This window comes from Sinohyriopsis cumingii, chromosome 10 (assembly GCF_028554795.1).
Source record: "Sinohyriopsis cumingii isolate HCF-2022 chromosome 10, ASM2855479v2, whole genome shotgun sequence".
NCBI lineage: Eukaryota > Metazoa > Mollusca > Bivalvia > Unionida > Unionidae > Sinohyriopsis > Sinohyriopsis cumingii.
The window spans coordinates 45478505-45501082 of NC_142970.1; the positions used below are offsets into that span (position 1 = coordinate 45478505).

The 22578-nt window shown below is 33.7% G+C and overlaps 1 protein-coding gene across 1 annotated transcript in view; it reads right to left on the minus strand.

The window, feature by feature from the left end:
- Positions 1-22578, minus strand: part of LOC149789967 (uncharacterized) — a 299468-nt gene that overhangs the window by 33953 nt on the left and 242937 nt on the right. The window contains exons 44-55 of the mRNA XM_089973148.1: positions 20091-20393; positions 17890-17982; positions 16812-17111; positions 15266-15409; positions 13531-13815; positions 11499-11780; positions 10408-10489; positions 8619-8822; positions 6699-6837; positions 4756-4955; positions 1581-1733; positions 578-695 (exon numbers count right to left, since the gene is read on the minus strand). Of these exons, the coding sequence (XP_089829274.1) occupies positions 578-695; positions 1581-1733; positions 4756-4955; positions 6699-6837; positions 8619-8822; positions 10408-10489; positions 11499-11780; positions 13531-13815; positions 15266-15409; positions 16812-17111; positions 17890-17982; positions 20091-20393 (2303 nt within the window). The remainder of the gene's footprint in view (positions 1-577; positions 696-1580; positions 1734-4755; positions 4956-6698; positions 6838-8618; positions 8823-10407; positions 10490-11498; positions 11781-13530; positions 13816-15265; positions 15410-16811; positions 17112-17889; positions 17983-20090; positions 20394-22578) is intronic.

The window sequence follows — 22578 nt, forward strand, 5'->3', positions numbered from 1 at the left end:
GCATACAATGAAACCAAGTTTATCTTTGACTGTACATTGGTTACCCAGTTAGGTTCAGCTTTACTGTGCTAACAAGGATCTTGTCAAGAAGTCTAAGTAAAAATATTCCAAAATGTGTAACAAAAGATGAAACTCTACTCTGGTCATCTACATGTAGGTATAAACAGTCTAGAAAATACTATTGGCCTAAGTTTAATGGTTTTTGTTCAATGTTGCAAACACATTTTACAAGAAAGACAGAGAGATCGATGGACATATGAGTAGACATGACCAACATCAAGATACCCATTACTGCTAGCAGTGTCAGCATACAATGAAACCAAGTTTATCTTTGACTGTACATTGGTTACCCATCCTGAGAAGCCACCTCTCATGACTGCCTAGCCCATGATCTGAGTCCTCCTTCTGTCCACTTTCCCCATGCCAATCAAAAAAATAGTACATTTTCACCATTTTGTTGTCCATTAGAAGAAACCACTCCTTGTATAAGGCCACTTTCTCATGACAGGACTGGCTTTATAACAAGAAGACCATTTGTAATTCATTTTAAATCTTAACAAAGGAGGCGATATAATACCTTAAGTTTATCACTTGCTTGGAAGTTCTTGAGTCTAGTAAGCTCCAGCTTCAAACCATGGCCCTTCTCTCCAACAATCCAGGGATGGTTCAGACAGTCCTGTATGGACATCCTCTCACTAAAATCACATAAAGGCACAAAATAAGATACCTGGTAACCACCCTAAAGCACATCCTCCCAAAACAATTTCACAAAGGCACTGAATGAAATACCTGGTAACCACCCTAAAGCACATCCTCCCAAAACAATTTCACAAAGGCACCGAATAAGATACCTGGTAACCAACCTAAAGGACATCCTCCCAAAACAATCTCACAAAGGCACCAAATGAGATACCTGGTAATAGGACATCCTCCAACTAAAATCACACAAAGGTGAGGAAGCTAGTACCATTTTTGTAAGTCTTTGGTATGACATGGTCAGGAAATCCAACCCATGACCTACTGCTTTTGAGGCGGACGCTCTAACCACTAGGTCACCGGAACGGTTGACCAAAATTGAAAATTCTCTAAAATGTCCAATACCACTTAGGACGACATTGTTTAGGAAGATCATTAATACTGTAGTTTAATTTGTTTTATTTGACGTGTGTCTATAATAATCATGAAAATAATTGTAAATGCATTATACTGATTATATTAGTACCTCACAATTAAATGCCCCAGGATAGCTCTGTGCCTCATATAACACATGCATGGTCGTGGATCCCATCTTTGGAATGCATGTAGATTTGATATAACCTATATCTGTTTAAGATTACTCCCCTTATAACACATTAGACCTGTACAGTTTCCTAAGCACCATTATAGTGAGGGACCAATCTACTCTCAGCTTTAAAGTGCTTTTTTATACAATGATTTCGTCAAATTTCTTGGGTACTCTTGTTCATGATTTTGTGAAAATTGGCACACACACACACACAATTTTTTTTAAGGTAGCATCTTAAAGTCAGTTTACCTGATAGACAGAGAGACAGAGACTGAGTGAGTAAGAGAGAAATTACCTTGGACCTTTCACAAGCAGTTTGGAAATGAAGTCTTTGGCATCTGATGAGATGTTCTCAAAGTCCTTTTCCTCAAATTTCCACTGACACTCCCTGACTTTTAGCAAAGTGTCCTTATCAGAAATTTGACCAAAGGGAGAAACTCCAGAGAGGCTGTAAATGTAGTATATAAATGAATCTTGGAATAGTGAGCTTTGTCCTTTGCTTAAAATTATAATAACACTAATAAGAACAAGAGACCCAGGTGGGCCTGATCACTCACCTGGCTGATATTGGTATCTGCTTCATAACGAACAGAAGGCTTGTATTTTTCTGTTGCATCTTGATCAATTTATAATGGATGATCATCATAATTTCAACAAAACTGAAACTTTTATGCCAGGAAGATTTGGTTAAGAATCTGTTACACTGTTTTTGAGAAGGCTTGTTAGTTTCTGTCCAGACTTTATATGTCTTTATGCCAGAATGATTTCTGCTAAACTTGATGAAATTCTGTCTAGTAGTAGTATTGTAAAGCTTGTTTTGTTTTTAGAAACATGACCATTTTGAATGGCAGATCAGCATCGTGTGTATCAACTTGAAACGTCTTCATGCAAGGATGTTTTCTGTAGTCTGCCCAAAATGTAATGAGCACTTTCTGAGAAGAAAGCATTCCAGGTATTTTTAACTGTAGTGATGGCAACCAAACAAGATGGGAATCATTTGTACAAATTTAAAAGACCTTCTTGTCAGAATGTTTTCTGTGAAATCAAATTCTCTTGACCACTTCTTGAGGAGAAGCCAAATAAGGAGTAAAAGTAATTTAATGTTTTTCTTCTATAATTGTAACAGTGGCCATATCAAATAGCAAATCAGCATATCTTTTTAAATTTAAGGGTCATAATGCCAGTGTTCTTTTTGTTAAATTTGGTTCAATTCAAATAAACATTTCTTTTTTCTTGCATGAAAATGTTTGAGGTGTTTTTTCTTTGTAATAACAGCTGCCATATTTGAGGTTGGACTGCCATCATTTTTTGTACAAAACTTAAAGCCCTTAATGCCTCGATACATTTTGTCAAATGAGGCCAAGCACTTTTGAGTGATTCTTGAGAAGTCAATTAAAGGATTTATAAGTTTAGCAACAGCAGCCATATTGGATGGCATATAAGCATTATATGAGCAAATGTAAAAAAAAAACAACTTATGCCAACATGCTTTCTTTTCAAATGTCAAAAAATGTATGTTTACCAGTTTTTGAAAAGAAGTCATTTAAATGTTTTCCAACTTTTAATAAATGGCATCTGTATTTGGTGCATCAGTTGTTATTGTTGTTATGGGGTTTAATGCCATTTTTCAGCACACAATAGGCTATGCATGGCGGCCAGTATTAATGGTGGAGGAAGAGCCCGGGAAAATCCTGGGAAGAACCACCAACCCACAAGAAGCTACTGGCAAGCTTTCTCACATACCCTCATTGGCTGAATCCTAGACTCAAACCCACGCAGACAGAGGTGAGATGGCAGTGATCCATAACTGAGAGCATTTTAGACCACTCAGGGCCCTCTGGTGCATTAGTATTGTCTGTAAAAATTCTGAAAGGCTTTATGCATGAATGATTTCTGCCATTTGGTTACAATTAGACAGGTGGTTTCTGCAAAGCAAGTAAGAACAGCCCATGCTGATGGAGTACAGCAATGCATGGACACATACCATATGCTCATTTGGTCCTATGGTATGGTCAGGTAATAATAATAATAATAATAATAATAATAATGATAATGATAATAATTATAATAATGATAATAATTGATGATGATAATGTAGTCTGTTTTAAGCTGGTAACCCAGTTACAGTACAACATCCCCATATGGGCTTGGTGATGTAGAATTGTATCAGTGATTCCTGTATGTTATAAGATGCTGTTTTAAAAGACTGCAGTTCATACAGATCAATGTTCACCTGTATAGGTCTTGGACTTTTAAAAGACTGCAGTTAATACAGAACTATGCTGACCTGTGTAGCTCTTGAACTTTTAGAAGACTGCATTTTTTATACAGAACAATGCTGACCTGTGTAGATCTTGGACTTTTAAAAGACTGCAGCTCATATGGAACAATGTTAACCTGTGTAAGTCTTGGACTTTTAAAAGACTGCAGTTGATATAGAACAATGTTAACCTTTGTAGGTTTAAATGGAACAGATTTGTGCAATATCTTGACTATTTATCTTACACATTTCTGATTGTACCTTTTATTTATATGACCTCTCTTAGGATTTATTCTGCATTCTAGTCTCATGTCAGTGCTATAATAATTATGTGTTTCAGGGTCTGTACCTGAATTAAGACTTTGACCATCATTATGACCAAACCTGTTCTTTATATTCTGAAGAGCTACAATGGGCCGAGGTCACCTGGGTAAAAATGGTCCACATTTAGAAACAATTTTAACAATTAGATGCTAAATTAAAAGCAGTCTTTTAGGTTATGTTTACGTTGACTTTTAATTCTTGCACCTTTCATCCTTATATAATTTTTCTGATACATTCAGATAAAAATCCATTTAAGTTTAGCACATTTTACCCTAAAAGACTGCTGAAAAATTACAAAGAGATGCAACTAATTTCTTCTTATTAGAGAAAGCATGGATTAGTCTATTTGTGCCATATAGAAGATGATGCATGATATGGTGGAAGGCAATATCAAGGAAAATAATTATAAAAGCTTTCCCACCGACTGTATATGCACTGCCATTGTGTACATAAAAGTCTATCAGTCTTAATGTAGGAGTGAACATGTATCTTCTAATAATTTTATTAAAAAAATATAAAACTTAACACAGCAACCAAAGATTTTGGAAAACCTTTGTTTCATTTAAATTCCTTCTTTCCTGTTTATGATTTCATTATCCATTATGACATGAAAGCCAAAGATGACCAGGCAGGTTTCAATTTCACATCCATAAGGCTGAAAGTTAAGTCAAGACTTAAGGTGTCATCTGGTTAATTTTAAATCAAATTTAAAATGTAACCAACCTGATTACTGGATAATTTTAAATCAAATTTAAAATGTAACCAATCTGACTACTGGTTTCTAACTTAAATTTAAGTCTACTTAAGTTGTACCAGTGAAGTTCAGGACTGGTGTTGCCAGATAAGCTATCTTTCCAAGAAGTCATATTGTTACAGTCCAACTTACAGAATGTATGTGAGTACACCGACACTCCAGGCATCTGATGCTGGGGATGCAGGCTCATTCTTCACCTGCTCAGGTGATGTAAACTCTGGTGTACCATAATTCAGGTAAACTGACATGTCCTGACTCTGCCATCTTGACAATCCAAAGTCAATTAATTTTATTTCTGCTAAAGTCTTGTTGGTCATCATGATGTTGGATGGCTGTAAATTATTTGAATAAAAATCATGTCAATATATAAGAAATCGACTTTTAATAAAAATCTGGCATATGAATCAATAACATAAAACATTAAAATTTAGTAAATTACATTTTAGATATGAGATTCCGTACCTGCTTCCCTCCAATTTCAACTATATGTTCATTTATTACCATTATTTATTTATTTATTTATTGTCTATTTATTTAGTTATTTATTTGATTGATTGATTGATTCAGAATTCCATGGCTTCCTGGAAGCTTTGTCAGCAAAGTTACAAAAAAATCTTTGTAAATACAGTATAAATTTTTGTTGAATAAAATAATAAACTTTAAAAAAATTAAAATTTGAAATAAACAATCTGTACAGGTCAACTGCCAGATGTTATTCTTCATTTCTAAGGAGGTTGTGATTGCTGTCTTATCGAGAAACAAAAGTGAAACTTACAATAAAATGAAGATGAAAAGAAACTAATAACCACTTCTGATGTTTCAATCTTCAAGCTTTTCTTTCACTAGTAAGAAGACTACATATGTCAACCAAGTGTGGTTCCAAAACACTCTTACAAGCTTTCAGGTTAATGCACATATCATAAGAGACAGACAAATGAGCTGTACAAGGCTGCATTCTACAGAAGTAAATTGCATGAAAATTAGAATTCAGCATAGAGGGATCTATGACCAACCCCATGTTATATCAGGGAATGTATTATGCTGTGGTGCTTTATAGCAAGAGATTACTGTATACATATAATATAATAAATGAATTCACAGTATAGTGGTCCCTTCTGATAATGGAGTTCAGGGGAGATAATAAAATGCACAATGACACAGGCAATGTTTCCTTCTATGGGATAAATTGCATGAAAAATAGAATTCAGGCAGCATAATGAGATTTATGACTATGACCATGTTATATCAGATACTGTGTTATACTGAAGTGCTTTATAGTAAGGGATAACTATATACATATAATAAACAGATTCACCGTGTAGTAATTTACGATAATGGTGTTCAGGGGAGATATTAAAGTATGCAGTGATATAGGGGATTCTGTCTTATAAAGGTATATTGCATCAAAAAATAGAATTCAGACAGAACAGAAGTATTTATAACCAAGTGCATGCTATATCAATGTGTTATGCTGAAAAACCCCTGTATTCTGTTCAAATGTGTCTTTAAATATAAATGGTTGGTGTTTAATAGCACATCAGGACATAAAGGTTTGATCATACCAAAGCAATACACATGAATTGCCTTGACCAGTGATGCATTACCATAAATAACCTGACCTGATATTGACAGGACTCAGACCTGCACCTTTCTGGCATGGTAACCACTGTGCCACCATGAGTCCTTCTTCAAACATGGACCAGTCATAGTTAGTTAATTTGGCCAGTTTTTTTATATGATTGCAAAATCACCAAAATGTGTTGTTAAAAAAAAATTTGAAAACCGTATCTGTGTGATATGAATGGTTTAGACCAAATATATTGTAATGCTTCTCTCCATAAACTGTCTGATATGTTCTACAACTGTACAATTCTATTAATTAAATGATAATTAATACTTAAAATTTTAACATGCAATGCCTCATATTTAGTTCTCATGTCTCAAATGACATCATATCATGAAACATGTTGCAAACTATAAGTAAACTTTGATCTAACCATGTGATCAACTCAGTGCTAGGTTCACACAGAAATGATTTATTTTCATGACAGAAAATATACTACTAGCTTGCTTACCTTGATATCCAGGTGTAGCACATTTTGCCTATGGAGGTCCTGCAATGTTTCTAACACCTGTTTCACTACTGCAGCTGCCTCACTCTCTGTCCATCGATCATTGGCAATGATCCAATCTAAAAGGTCATCTCCTTGGAGACTATATGAAGGTCAAGTTCAAATGGATGATCTTGATTACAGTTTGTCACATGCAATCTGTACAACTTGCATTCATGCAAACTTGGAAAAGGAATTCTTAAAATTTAAGTCTCTGAATTGTGTGTTATCATACTAATAATAACAAGGAATCTAACTGAAAGAAAGAAGACATGGGAAAAACAGGACTTTGTTTTCAAAATATATACCATACTTGAAGAAATACCTTTTGCTTTATAACTTCAATTAACACATTTTGTTGGTTAGAAAAGATGATAGATTTTCACTCAAGGATGGCTGAATGAAGAGTACTGGAATTCTATCTGAATGAACGTTTTTTTGTGACATTATTAAAAAGATGGATTTTGTATGAGACAGTGTAAAAAAGATGTGTATTTGTGTGGGACATTAAAAATAGATGGGTAGTTTTATGAGACATTATAAAAGAGATGGTTTTTACTGTTTATTAATAAAAAAGATGGGTTTAGTGTGCAACATATATAAAGATGGGTATTTGTGTGAGACATTATAAAAAAGATGGCTATTTTTGTGAGACATTATAAAAATTATGGATTGTTTGTGAGACATTATAAAAAAGATGGATTTTTTTTGACACATAAAAAGATGAGTATTCTGATGAGACATTTTTAAAAGGATGTTTTATTGTGAGACATTATAAAAAAGATGGCTTAAAAGGAAAAAGTCATTTTGATTTCCCTTCTCATATAAAAAAATTGAAGAAATTTAATCTGAAAACTTACTTTTGTATGTATGCATATCTTGTATACAACAATTGCTGACAAACATATATGCTGTGACTTAAAACTCTTTCATGTTTCTTTATGCAATGTGTAAGTGAAAATATAAATTTTTTTTATGCTTCAACATTTGTTTTTTCTTCCAAAATTTGTACAACTCAGTTTTAGAAATGGGGCCCATAAAGAAACTAGTATTGGTAGCCAGATGGTGATGAAAGGATTTCAAAGTACCTCAGTTAAAGCAAAAATTGCAAGAGAACAAGGAGAATCAAAGGTTCGTAAAGTCTTAAAACACATGTTCTTGATCTAGAATTCCACCAGTTATTAATTTATTATTTACCCTAAAAGAAGGTTGCCCTCATACATATTACCTTCACATTTAACCTTGTTATCCAAGGATAATGCAATTATAAAAATAAAAGTCAGTTACTTCCCTATTGGATATATAATTTGTTAATGTTTATCAACTCATTATGCATGTGACAGCGAGGCAACTGTTAGTACCATTTTTGTAAGTCTTTGGTATGACTTGGCTGGGAATCAAACCCACAACCTCCCGCATCCGAAGCAGATGCTATAACCACTAGGTCACCAGAGCGGTCAGGATAGTGTATACAGTAGTAACTGATTTTTTTTATGCTGCTGTCCATTGGAGACAGAGCGTATGCAGCTTTAAAACTGAACACATGACACCTATAATTTCAATATCACTTAATGAAACAGGATCCATGATCATATCCACCTTATAACAGGAACTGCATTATAATGAGTGACCTTATAATGAGGCAGCGCTGTAACACTGAACTTGGAAATTTTGTATCATATTTTTGGAAATGTTTTTTTAAGCAGAAGTTTTCAAATACTTAGAAGAGAGGTGGGAGGTATCACTGTTAATGAAAAATACTATTCTATCTACCACTTGTATGAATCATACAAATAATGCATGCCAAGAAGAACAATACTGTGCAGAAAAAACTGTTCTTTTATACATGCTTGTAGATCAGATGACATATGTCACCAAGGATACAGGTCAGAGACAAGGACCAATCGTCTTTCAGTTTCATATGCATCATGCAGATGAAGACCATGCTTGTGCATGATGATTTTCTGGCACTCAAACTCATTTTGGAAGAAGTCCTTTTGGGCCTCATTACGAACATAGATAAATTTGGCAGCGTATTCTTTTCCTGTGACCTTATCTATGACTCGTCTCACAACACCATGTCTTCCTCTGTATAAAAAATGAAACAATATTATTTTTAACTGCTTTCGATTTCGTTACTTTGTAGAAAAACACACTGGATGCAAAAGTGGTCATTTTGATCTGCCCTCATGGTTAAGGTCATTATTACATTGTAAGGTCATTATTACATCATAAGGTCATCATTACATCATAAGGTCATTGTTACATCAATCATAAGGTCATTATTACATCATAAGGTCATTATTACATCAATCATAAGGTCATTATTACATCATAAGGTCATCATTACATCATAAGATCATTATTACATCAATCATAAGGTCATTATTACATCATAAGGTCATTATTACATCAATCATAAGGTCATTACTACATCAATCATAAGGTCATTGTTACATCATAAGGTCGTTATTACATCACATCAATTTGATGACATGTCTTCACGAATCAACAACATAAAAAATCGTTATAAGCAAAGCTACTAAAACTGCCTTTATTTCCTTTAACTTTTTATGGAATAAAATTTAAAAATTAAAATTTGTCAAATGTTATGTTCAATGCTTGTCTTTCATAATGAGGATCTATCTAAACATTTAAAACCGAAGTTCATTGACCAAAAATAAACCATTAGGAAAGCATCACTTCACTTACCAAAACTAAACCATTAGGAAAGCATCACTTCAGTTACCAAAACTAAACCATTAGGAAAGCATCACTTCAGTTACCAAAAATAAACCATTAGGAAAGCATCACTTCAGTTACCAAAACTAAACCATTAGGAAAGCATCACTTCAGTTACCAAAACTAAACCATTAGGAAAGGATCACTTCAGTTACCAAAAAAAACCATTAGGAAAGCATCACTTCAGTTACCAAAAATTGACCATTAGGAAAGTATCACTTCAGTTACCAAAAATTAACCATTAGGAACCAAAAATAAACCATTAGGAAAGCATCACTTCAGTTACCAAAAATAAGCCATTAGAAAAGCATCACTTCACTTACCAAAAATAAACCATTAGGAAAGCATCACTTCAGTTACCAAAAAAAACCATTAGGAAAGCATCACTTCAGTTACCAAGAATTGACCATTAGGAAAGTATCACTTCAGTTACCAAAAATTAACCATTAGGAACCAAAAATAAACCATTAGGAAAGCATCACTTCAGTTACCAAAAATAAACCATTAGAAAAGCATCACTTCACTTACCAAAAATAAACCATTAGGAAAGCATCACTTCAGTTACCAAAAATAAACCATTAGGAAAGCATCACTTCAGTTACCAAAAATAAACCGTTAGGAAAGCATCACTTCAGTTACCAAAAATAAACCATTAGGAAAGCATCACTTCAGTTACCAAAAATAAACCATTAGGAAAGCATCACTTCAGTTACCATAGAATCTCTTTATGAGTCAGCTCGCATGCTCAGTTTGGATTCATCATTACAAAGTGATTCTTGAAAGCCGTAAAACAATGCCACAGTGAGGGAAGAAACATGATGGAACATTTTGCAGAGCACATGGAAATGGCCTTGCACAAAAAAAGCCATCAAAAAACAACATACAAGCTTGTGGATATTACAATACAAGTTCATAGTAATAACATGATTACCTTCCGATTTCTTCCAAAATGTAGTAATGCTCCTCTACAGGACCATGTTTCATGTTGACACCATCATAGCCAGATGTACCATCTGAAATACAAAATCAATTTAAAGACCTGAATGTCTGAAAAGCTTTACAATGCCTCAAACTTTTGCAAGCAATAATATTGGTCAGCCTTCCTAACACTGAAAGGGGTAATTTTACAAAATCTGCATTCTGTTTGCATTTCATCTGCACTTCATTTGCATTCTCATTTCAGATTAATCTTTTCCATTCATAATTTCCTTTTAGTTTCATCTGTTTGGAATGAACTGGACATGCTTTTACCAAAGTTGAATCTACTGGTTTTAAGTGTTAAAGGAAGAGACCTACCACATATTATAAGTATGGTTCATAAGACAAAAAAAAAGTAAAATGCATAAAATAGTAAAGAAATCATTGAATTTGCAATGAATTAAAAATAAAACAATACCTGTTATAAATGCAAAAATATACTTGCTACATATATAATTCCATTCATCATTTTGTTTATTCTGCAATGAGTTCATTCTGCGGTCAATTTGCATTCATTCTTCATTCACTCTGCATTTAACTTTTTGCTTCACTCATAAAATTACTCATTTCAGGTTCACTGAATCTGTACATTTCAAAGTCAAGCTGGAGACAGTAACAGTCAAAGCTGTACATTTTTTTAGAAAACCAGAAACTAATTGAGACTAAACACATTAATATTCCCTGTGTGGAAGTTCTGAAGGTCTATGAGAAACACAATTTGTGGTCAGTTAAAAAAATAGGTGAATTTGCAATGATAACTCTAGTTCATGTCACAATTAAACAGCCATTATTATAATGGTGATAGTTGCTAGTTACAAAAGCCAGTCACGCCTGCTACTGACTCCCACTCACTTGCAAATTACAAAACTTGTACAAACAAATTCTTCATCATATAAATTCCTGTATTATCCAGACCTAAACAGTATTTGTAATCATGCAGTTTTACGCCAAAAAATAAATTTAACTTTGATACTACTGTGTTAAGCATTACAACTTGACAGGAATTATCACAGGAGAAAATCTAAAAAAAGAAGAATTATTAACCTTCGACAGTGATTCGAACTGAACACTCTGCTTTTCCAGCCTCATTTTCTGCCACACAGGTGTAGATTCCATTGTCTTTAGCAATGGCATTTGTAATTGTGATTGACCAATAATCTGGAGTCTCATGGAGCACTTTCACACGGGCTGACTCAGACAGGGGCAACCAATCCTTTAACCATCTGACTTGGGGTTTAGGAATACCATCAACTCTACATTTGAGAGTGCCACTTTCACGATTGATGATGACAAGATCCTTTGGTGGTTCCAATATTGTGGGAGGATCTAAATCAAGGGAGATAAATTATGCTGATAAAATCCTACTGGATTTGAGTGAAAGTAAGCAAGTAAGAAAGTATTTTCTAGTAAGCAGCCAAGCAGTCCTGAAATTACACACATATTAGAAATTGACCAAATAGTTAAAATATAAAAGCAGTTGGTCAAAAATTTGGATTAGTAGGATATTTTCTGTAGAATTTTTTTCTCCAATGTTGTTAATGGCTTGTTTTGAAAACAACAGTATCAAAATTTCTCTAGTTTTTTAATTTTCATGCATATTTGATCACAGACAGAATCGGAATACTTAACAAATTTTGGGTCCAAGTTTGTCAAAATCTGTTTAGGAGTTGATTTGTATTTTTTATATATAAATGTTTTCAAATTTTAAATTTTTTAAATGTTGTTCAACTTTAATTGATGGATTGTCATCTTTCATATAAATTTGAAATCATTCTATGACAAAACACTATCGCTCAAATTTTGTCAAATTCGGTTGAGAGATGTTTTTGCCAAAAAGTCCTATTAATGTTTTTCTGACTTTAGTAAAGGTGGACATATTTAATATATTGGCATCAATTTGTATCAATTTAAAAGACATTTATGCCAAGAAGGAAGCTTTCTATCAGAATTGGTCAAATTCTCTGTAGTTGTTATAGAGATAAAGACATTTAATGGTTGTTCTATTTTGGAAATGGCAGCCATATTTAATGGTGGATTGCACAGTTTGTACAGATGTGAAAGCTCTTCATTCCAGAATCCTTTCAGTCATGTGTGATCAAATTCCATTTAACATTTTTGGAGAAGTCATTCAAGGTTTTTCTATTTTTCTATTTTCTGGCAGCCATTTATGATGGCAGATCAGTTTCACTTGTATAAACTGGACAGCCCTCTATGTCAGGATGTTTCTGTCAAATTTGGTATTAAAAAAATTCCATTGAGAATATTTTTAGAATAAGTCATTTAAATGTTTTGCTAATTTTAGAAATTGTGGCTAAATTAGAACTTGAATCAGCATCTATTGCAAAAGTTTGAAAGGACTTCGTAGCAGCATGCCTTTTGTCAAGTTGCATCAAATTCTATTCAGCATTTCCGAAGAAGTAATTTAAATATTTTGCTACTTTTAGTAATGGCAGACTGGCATCATTTTCATATTTTTGAGAGGATACTTCTATTTATATGATAAAATTTTCTTTTCAGTGGTTCTAGAGGAGGAGACATTCAGGAGTTTTTGATATTTTAGCTATAGTGGTCAGATTGGCATCCTTAGTACATAACATGAGATGTCTTTACATCAGGATGCAAGGGAGTGCTGTATTGTGAAAAAAGAAATGACTCATTGTTTCATTAATTAGCAGCGTCAAGACAGTGGACTGTGGTACAGATTTCAAAATCGTTTGATTACCTGTTGAATCTTGCAGAGACCGTCCTAAGTCAGCTGCTATGATGTGTCTCTGAGCAAGGCACTCCAATTCTTAATACATTTTAATGTGCTGATGTACCATATAATACTAACATATTAATCACTAAATCAATAATTATCTTCTTTTGAAATCCTGAGTAAAATCAGGAGATGAATTAGCATGATTTTGTACAGACTATGATTAATAAAAATAGTTCATGATTTATTAAGAATGATAAAGTTTAAATTTTATAATAAGCAAAACAATTAATCAGTTAATAAAACTAATAAATGTATGAGTTATTCACATAAAACTGGCTCAAAATAAGATTTTATGAGATGCAAGACAAGACTAACCTGCCAATCGTAGTTGGAAAATTCTCACATCAACACCCAGATCATTCTTGATAAAACACTTGTACTCTCCAATTGTGTCATGGGTTGTTGTTTTAATTTCCAGTGTAACAGTGTTGCCTGGACCAGCCTCAGACTTGTATGTGTCTCCAACAAGTTTTTGATCACCACGGAACCAGTCCACAATTGGAAGTGGGTATCCCCTCAACTGAAGAGTAATCTTTGCTGGTTTACCAACCACAAAAAATTGTGTGCTATTGTCAGGGGTGATAAAACTTGGTGCCAATGCTGAAAGAAAAATGTGAAGTTCAGTTTTTATAACATCCTCCAAAGCTTTCTCCATAAAAAACCTACAATTTCCACATGGTTCTTTGTTTTGCATTAGCAAGCCAAGTCAAAGGGGATCTGACACACAAATGGTTGTCTGTTAAGTCACTGTGATCTACGTTTAGAAACAATATAATTGTACTGTAATTCAGGTAATATGTGTAGCCTCATCATCCCTCTACCAAATACAGATGGAATAAAAAGTATAATTTTTGTTACAGAAATGTCTTGATTTTTCCTATTTCCTTCATAATTTTGTACAAAAAAAAGTAGAAAGATCTATTATTCTGGAAAAAACAACCGATGCTGAATTTTTTTACCAAAAAAAAGAGATTAAACTCATAAAAACATAAGGCGTTGTCATATTTTGTTTTCTTTATATTATTATTAATCTCATATTTTGTAATTTTATATTTCAACAAAAAAAGAAGTGCAACTTCCAAATAGGCTTGAAAAAATGCTGATTTACAATCTAGAAATATCAAATTGTATTGTTTGCAAAGCATCTTTGATCAAAATCTTGTACAAAAAACATAAATATTTCTTAACAATACCCGGTGGGTAAGGATTTAACTGAGGACTCAAGTAATGAAACAGAACATTAAGAAATAAAAGAAATACAGTGTGACCCCGCTATAACACGGTAGTTCGGAGCCATAAAACCCGACCGTGTTATATACTGAACTGTATTATATGCAACCAAGTCAGTTAGCTGAAGAAAATGTGCTCCAAAAAAAATTGTGAGGGGGGTAATAAATGTGGGCAGTAAAATATGTGCTTCGTCGGCACAGTTACCATCTTAAATTGATGCATATTAAATGAGAAATACACCTGTAGTGAAAACAGAGAAGACATAATATAATAGTTTACTTTATTTAGAAAACCATGAATTGGTACTTATACGTGAATCCTGTTTATATATAAATGTCTAATGTATAGCATGAATAGAGTATCAACACCATGTACTCATATGTGAACCTTATCATATACATTGAATCCATAATACAAGTGATTCCATCGAAAATATGCACACACACAGCTTTAAAATATTCAATAATTTTGTAACAGGTCATATTGGTCTGAATTCAGTGGAAAAACGTAGCATAATCATGTGACGAATAACGAAACACATTTACTTTAAAGTACGTTCCATGTCGGTAAAAGTTAGTTTGCATTTTAAGATTTTTATTTTGTAAACAAGAAAAATACATATATATGAAATATCGGAAGCTACGCCATGACCGTTTTATATCTGAATTCACGTTATAATGGAGCACGCTATAGCGGGGTTACACTGTAATCACTATGATTTTCATCATGTCATTTTATTTAGATTGTATAAAAGAATGAGGCTTAGAAGCATCAAGTTTGTGAAAGTTATCACGTGTGTGATGGCAAACCTATTACTTACGAATCTTTCCATATGAGCTGAGGTCTTCACTGCTTCGCCTGGAATAGTCCACTGATGAGCTTCGTCTTTTACTCCAGAAAGTTCCTGACAAACTGTCACGTGACCCAGATCGACTCCGTGGTGTACGAGGTGCTTCATAGTCATCTGAAGCCGTCAAAGAAATAAAGAAATTTAGGGAGAAAGACAGACTGAATCTATCCTAATTATTCAGGCACATAAATTTTAAGTCATATGAAGAATATGACAGTAAAAGAAATTAATGATTGCTGTGACTCTATGATGGATGTACATAAAAAAGAGATCTATGTGGGAATGAGATTGCTCACCTGGGTGACATCTACCTAAGAGCCAATTGCAGAATCAGCTGACCAACAAATCTGTGTCAGTGTGATGCTCTTTGACATATAAAGACTTCATACTCTTTAGTAATGGCAGCCATGCTGGATTTTGAATCAGCATCATTTCTGCAAACTTGAAAAGCTTTGGCCCAGGATTTTTCAGTGAAATTTTTTCAACTTATGTTGATACAGTATTTGAGATGAAGTCATTTAAAAGTTTGTTTTCTTATTATAAGTAACATTGGCCATATGGAATAGTGGCTGAACATCATTTATGCAAAACTTAAAGGTCTTTATGCCAAGATGTTTCCTGTCACATCAGATCAAATTCTGTTAAGATGATTTTTAGAAGTTATCTTATTTATTAGTTTTTAATTTCAATAACGTGTCCAAATTTAATTGTAGAAAGCATCCTTCGTACAAATATGAATGCCATGATACTTTTGTCAGATTTCCTTAAAATCTGTGTGAATCAGCAGTTTTACTTAAGCCATTTAAAGGATTTCTAATTTTAGTAACAGTAGCTACATTAGACAGCAAATCAGCATGAACGGATTTCATGCCAAAATGCATTTTATTAAATCTGGTCAAATTTTGTTCAGTGGTTTGCAAGAAGAAACCATTTAAAGGATGTTCTGTTTTTAGGGACATCAGCCATACCTGATGACAGTTGTTTTTGATTGGTTTTTAATTGTCTCAATTTTGAAAAATCTATATGACATGATGATTTCTGTTAAATATGGCCCAACGCTGCTCAATGTTTTTGAAGTTATTGAAAGTTTTTCTTATTTGTTAACAGTGGCCATATTTTATGGTGAGCTGGCATCATTTTGTATAAATACATGAATTTGTATCTGCCATGTTTGGATGAAATCTGTTCAGCGGTATTTGAGAAGTTGAAAATTAGCAATTGGTGAAGAGCAATGCACAACATACAATACATGCAGAACTCATGAATGCAAAAAGAATGTAGCAAGTTTTACTCTGACATCTATCTTGACATTATTTGTATTTTTGATTTTTTTCTTCTAATTTTAGTAACAGGAACCATAGTTGGCAAAATTTACATGAATTTTAATTCACTTTATTTTGCTGCTAGCCATTCCTTTATCTTTTTACAAAAAACTACAAGTTCACAACTTGGAGAAAAATACCTGAAAATGTTGGAAATTAAATTTGCACAAGAATTTTAAGTGTATAACTTTTACCTTTATTTCTGAAGAGTGAAAATGGCAGTGTGGGTTCACTCATGCCAAACTCGTTGCATGCCTTTATTCTGAACATATAATCTGTGTCTGGATTCAGATTTCTCACGGTGTAGGAATTTTCTTTCCATCCCTTAACAAGTGTGGTCCATGTGTTACTGGATGGCTCACGCATCTCAATGATGTATGTCACAGCTGAGCGTTTGACATAAGAGGGTGTACGTGCTGACCCCCAGGTCAAGGTCAAACTTCCATCTTTAATACTGGTTGCAAGTGGCTTGGATGATGGCATCCTTGGAGGAACTATAAAACAAAAAGACCGTTTCATCTAAATCCCCTTTCCTACCAAAATGTCTGCATCGAAACAGAAGGATTTGTGAAAGATTTCATACCTAGTAAGTGTTTATAAAGCTTACACGCAACGTGAGTTGAATTCGGGGAAAAAATAATCTAAAAATAAATGTGTGAATGACAGATGGATGGAAGAACAAAAATATTAAGATGTACTAAAATATTAAAACTGAGTATTTACATATACAGTGTGAGTCTAAAACATGTACCAAACTTCAAATAGACATCTTACTTGTAAATGGTTTTGGTGTTTTGCTCCTGGAATAAAAAGTGTCTGATAACAGATGACTGGATATAGACAGTTGAACTAAAATCTTTATTTTAAAATGCAAGATAATGTGGGAAAATACAGAAATTTTATTCACTTTATACCATCCTGCTCTCATATATTTAGCTATTTTGTAATTTTTAAAGTGGCATCTTCCAAATAAGTATGAAACTAACTGACACCCGGGAAGCAGCTGTCAGTTAAATATTGCATCACATATATTCCAATGGATCATTCTGTGACCATTCCAACTGCAGGCATTAAATATTCAAAGTTTAATTATTTTATGGTCAGGAAAAAAAACGAGTGTAATGCCTGTGTTGTTTTCATTTAAAGGCATTTAATTTCACACTCTATAACTTTTACATTTTTTATCACATGTTTTCATTTATAAACAAATAATAATTTAAACGAGGATGTTATACTTTCTGCTTTTCCAACAGAAAAAAGAAAAACACTTGCCTCCAGCTGTGAGGTCATCTAAAGATGTAGACATCAGAGACAAATTATCATCCCTCATATTTTTATCCATGCTAGACTGCAGTGATAGAGAATCTGTACATAAGAAAAAGAATAAGAAATACTGTAAATTCAACTTATTTCATGGAGTACCATTATTTTGTGATCTCTAGGGCTACCAATATTAAGTAATTTCATCATGGAGTACCAATATTCAATGGGATACCAATGTTCAATGATTTCATCATGAGATACCAATGTTCAATGATTTCATCATGAGATACCTATGTTCAATGATTTCATCATGGGATACCAATATTCAATGATTTCATCATGGGATGCCAATATTCAATGATTTCATCATGGGATACCAATATTCAATGATTTCATCATGAGATACCAACATTCACTGATTTCATCATGGGATACCAGTGTTCAATGATTTCATTATGGGATACTAATATTCAATGATTTCGTCATGGGATACCAATATTCAATGATTTCATCATGGGATACCAACATTCACTGATTTCATCATGGGATACCAATGTTCAATGATTTCGTTATGGGATACTAATATTCAGTGATTTCATAAGGTGCCATTATACAGTAATTTTATGTTAACTACACACCATAAAATAAAAGATTCAACAAGTAATTCATAGAGAAAATACAGTTTCATTCCCCATCCATAAACTTAAAGCACAAGGAAAATTTTAATTTTTTTCAAACCCAGCAAACTTTATAAATACAAAAATAAATTAACTCACAGCAAACTGTAAAATTACATCAGTCGCTGTAATGACAATGTCTCTTTTATAATTATTACAACATCCTGACCCTGAAAGGACCATTACAAAGAAGAAACTTTTCCATTTTTTAAATAAAATCTCTAATAAGTTAAATTATCTCTCATCTGAAATTAATCCAAGTAAAATTTTAAGAAGCTGCATGCAAAGTCTTGAGGGACGTAAATTAAATGTGGTAGTTAACCACCTTTAGCATATGCTTCTTCCGATTTTTTCAGAAAATTTCAGAATTGACATTAAGTTTGTGGACTTGTGGCTGAAATGATGATTCAAAATGAATAGTAGATATTTAAGGTTAACCAGAATCCTATTCTTCCATACTTTCAAGTACCGTATATACTTGCTTTAAAGTTGAAGCCTACTGCGAACTTCATAGACCCAGATCTGCCAGATCTGGGCTTATGCAGTTTGTTAGGAGTAATCAGTAGAACAAACAACACTGACCCTGACCTGCTGTTGCATTATGTGATGGCAGATCTGGGTCAAGTTTAGTTTGCAGTTGAATATATATATATATTATATATTGTACTCTAGCATCATTGGGGCCCCGAGTGGCCGAGTGGTCTAAAGCGCTCACTGTTACGGATCACTGCCATCTCACCTCTGTCTGCATGGGTTCGAGTCCAAGGTTCGGCTAGCGTGGGTACGTGGGAAAGCCTGCCAGTAGCTTCTCGTGGGTTGGTGGTTCTTTCCTGGGTTTTCCAGGGTTCTTCCTCCACTAGTTATACTGGCCGCCATGTATAGCCTATCTTGTGCTGAAAAATGGCGTTAAACCCTAGAACAACAACAACAACAACAACAACAACTCTAGCATCATTTATCCATGTGTTTTTAACAAACATAACTCTTTATCACTATCTGGTGTTGTTGTTGTAGGGTTTAACACCATTTTTCAGCACATGATAGGCTATACATGATGGCCAATATTAATGGTGGAGAAAGAACCCGGGAAAACCCTGGAAAGAACCATCGACCCACGAGAAGCTACTGGCAAGTTTTCTCACATACCAACATTGGCCAAGCCCGAGACTCGAACCCATGCAGACAGAGGTGAGATGGCAATGATCCGTAATGGAGAGTGCTTTAGACCACTTGGCCACTCGGGGCCCCCTTATCACTATCTGGACAACCACTGTGCAGTAGGACTTATGTTATATATATATATAAATATAATAGATTTTGCAAACTGTGAGGTCAAATGTCTCATCACAGTTTTTAAAACCATAGATGAGGTGGTTATTAACTCATAAAGATTGAACATTCAGATTTTTCCTGACACTAGTTAGGTTTTTTCACACTTTCCCCTTTTTGATCTCTCTCAAAAATCAAACTTTCAGATTTTTCCTGACTCTTATTATTTGCTTTTCACTCTTACCCCTTTTTCTTCACACTTACCTCTTTTTGACCTCTGAATCATCACAGCCAGGGTCGGATCACTGATGCCAAACTCAGTCTCAGCTCGCACTCGGAATTCGTAATCTTGTTTTGGACTGAGCCCATCCACAAGGTACTGGATGTCATGAAGCCCACTAGCAAATCGTCTCCATCCTGTTGAGGGTGGTTCCTTAACCTCAATAAAGTATGTGATTTGTGTCTTCTTGGCATAAGCAGGAATTCTGGCTGGTAACCATGACATCAAAAATGAATCTGGCATGAAGTTTGTAACTTTGGGAGTGTCCATTGGTAACTTTGGAGGCACTGAAGATGATGAGTAAAATATTTAATTGGTAATTTTTCTTCAATTAGTATTAATGGAAAAGTAACAAAGACTGGTGTTACTGATGTTACTTCTTACATAGTCTATTTCAATCAGACTATCTATAGTTGAATGAGATCTGGAAAGTCTCATTTTGGCTTCTTTTTTTCTCACCTTGTCTGGTAGAGATATGAAGCCATGTTAGATGTCTGGTGGAGATATCATGAAGCCATGTGAGCTGTCTGATGGAGATATAATGAAGCCATGTGAGATGTCTGGTTGAATGAGACTAGGAATTGTGTTATGATGATGTCATAATAATAAAGTACAGTACCTACTTGCTTAAACATCAAGTCCAACTACAAACAACATAGACACTGATCTGCCATTGCATAAGGTGCTGGCAGATAAGGGTACATGTATATGCTCTTTATTCTACTTATTACTTCTAACAAACTGCACAGACTCAGATCTGCAGTTCCATTATCCAATGGCAGACCTGGAGCTGTGTAGTTGGTAGCTGGACTCAACTTATAAGCATGCAGAGACAGATTTGCACAAAATTTCCCTCTCTACTACACATGATACATATCTATCAGCTATTGGATAAGTGACATTCTAATGAACCAATACCCAGTCTGATCACCCAAGTACGTGTCAGTATTACCTAAATGCAGACTTTCAAACATAGCTTGCTTATCACAAAAAAGTTTGTCCAACCAAAATTGTATCTAGATAGACTTGGCAACATGACTAGTGCAATTTTAAATTTTAATAACTCCAAACTTTTCCAGTCAATTCTCATGAAACTTTAAAACTTTATTTAATTGTATATTGACAACCACATAATTGGGGTGGGGAATAGAGTGAATTTAGATAAATAGCTATGTAAAACAGTCAATATAGCAGTCTATTTAAATCTGTAAGGTCAAGTGCTTAATGAAAATCAGCTTTACATTCAGAACTGATCAGTAACATTACCAAGGATTTTGAAAACTGTGGTCAAGTGCTACCACTGACAAGCCTAGCAGGTTCTAAATGTCAATTTCCAATGCTGGTTTTGTACAGAATGTTGTCCATTAAAAGTCAATTTCCATGCTGGTTGTATGGTATGTTTTCTCATTTAAATTCAAAATCAAATGCTAGTTGTACAGTCTATTTATGGGAACTTCTCTGTCATTTATTTATGTTAAGATAACAGCCATTAAGTGTTCCCCCACCTCTATTTTCTGAAAATATCAAAGGGTTTTATGTGTCTTTGTTTCCCCCCATGATATATTTCTGTTTGTTCTTCTGTAAAAAAAAAACATCAAAAAGAATTTTGATGCAAAAATTTATTTAGATCGTTCTTTTTGACAGAGATTTCACTGTTATTTTTTTTGTTTTGTAAAATTTGTGATGCTTTGTACTAATATAGTCCCTGTTAAAAGGTCCCCACATTTTCATCCACTATTTTCACCATTAAAAGTCAATTTCAAATGCTAGTTGTACAGTATGTATGTTGTTAAAAGTCAATTTCAAATGCTAGTTGTACAGTATGTCTGTTGTTAAAAGTCAATTTCAAATGCTGATTGTATGGTAAGTCTGCCATTAAAAGTTAATCTCAAATGCTGGTTGTACAGTATGTTTGCCATTAAAAATTATGCAAGAAAAATAACATAAAGCTGTATCAATTATCAGAAATATTCTAAATTTCAACAACATAAATTATCAGAAATATTCAGTAATGTGACAACACTCCATACCTATTATTAAAACAATTTGTTTTGATGATACACATCGAATTTAATTTTAAAATGAATATTCCACGTACATATATGTTAGATCGTTAAAGTTCAATTACACATTCTCTATTTATTTTTAAAAACCAGAGCAATGACACAAAACAAAACAATGTAGTAAACCACACCATAACTGCAAGACCAAAATGAGATAAATATATCTGCAAAAATAAATGACATATATGCATAATTAGTATAAACGACAAGGCCAGGGCCAATATGTCAAGCCCATGATGTAAGCATTGATGTAAAGCAAGTAACCTTGATCCCAAGGTCACAAGGTTGAATGAGCATGTCACAGAATGAGTTCTGTTAGCTTCATAATGATTCATGCAAAGTGTGAAGAAAGTTCATCAAAGGATTTAGGAAATAAAACCAAATTTAAACAAAATGTAACCATAATCTT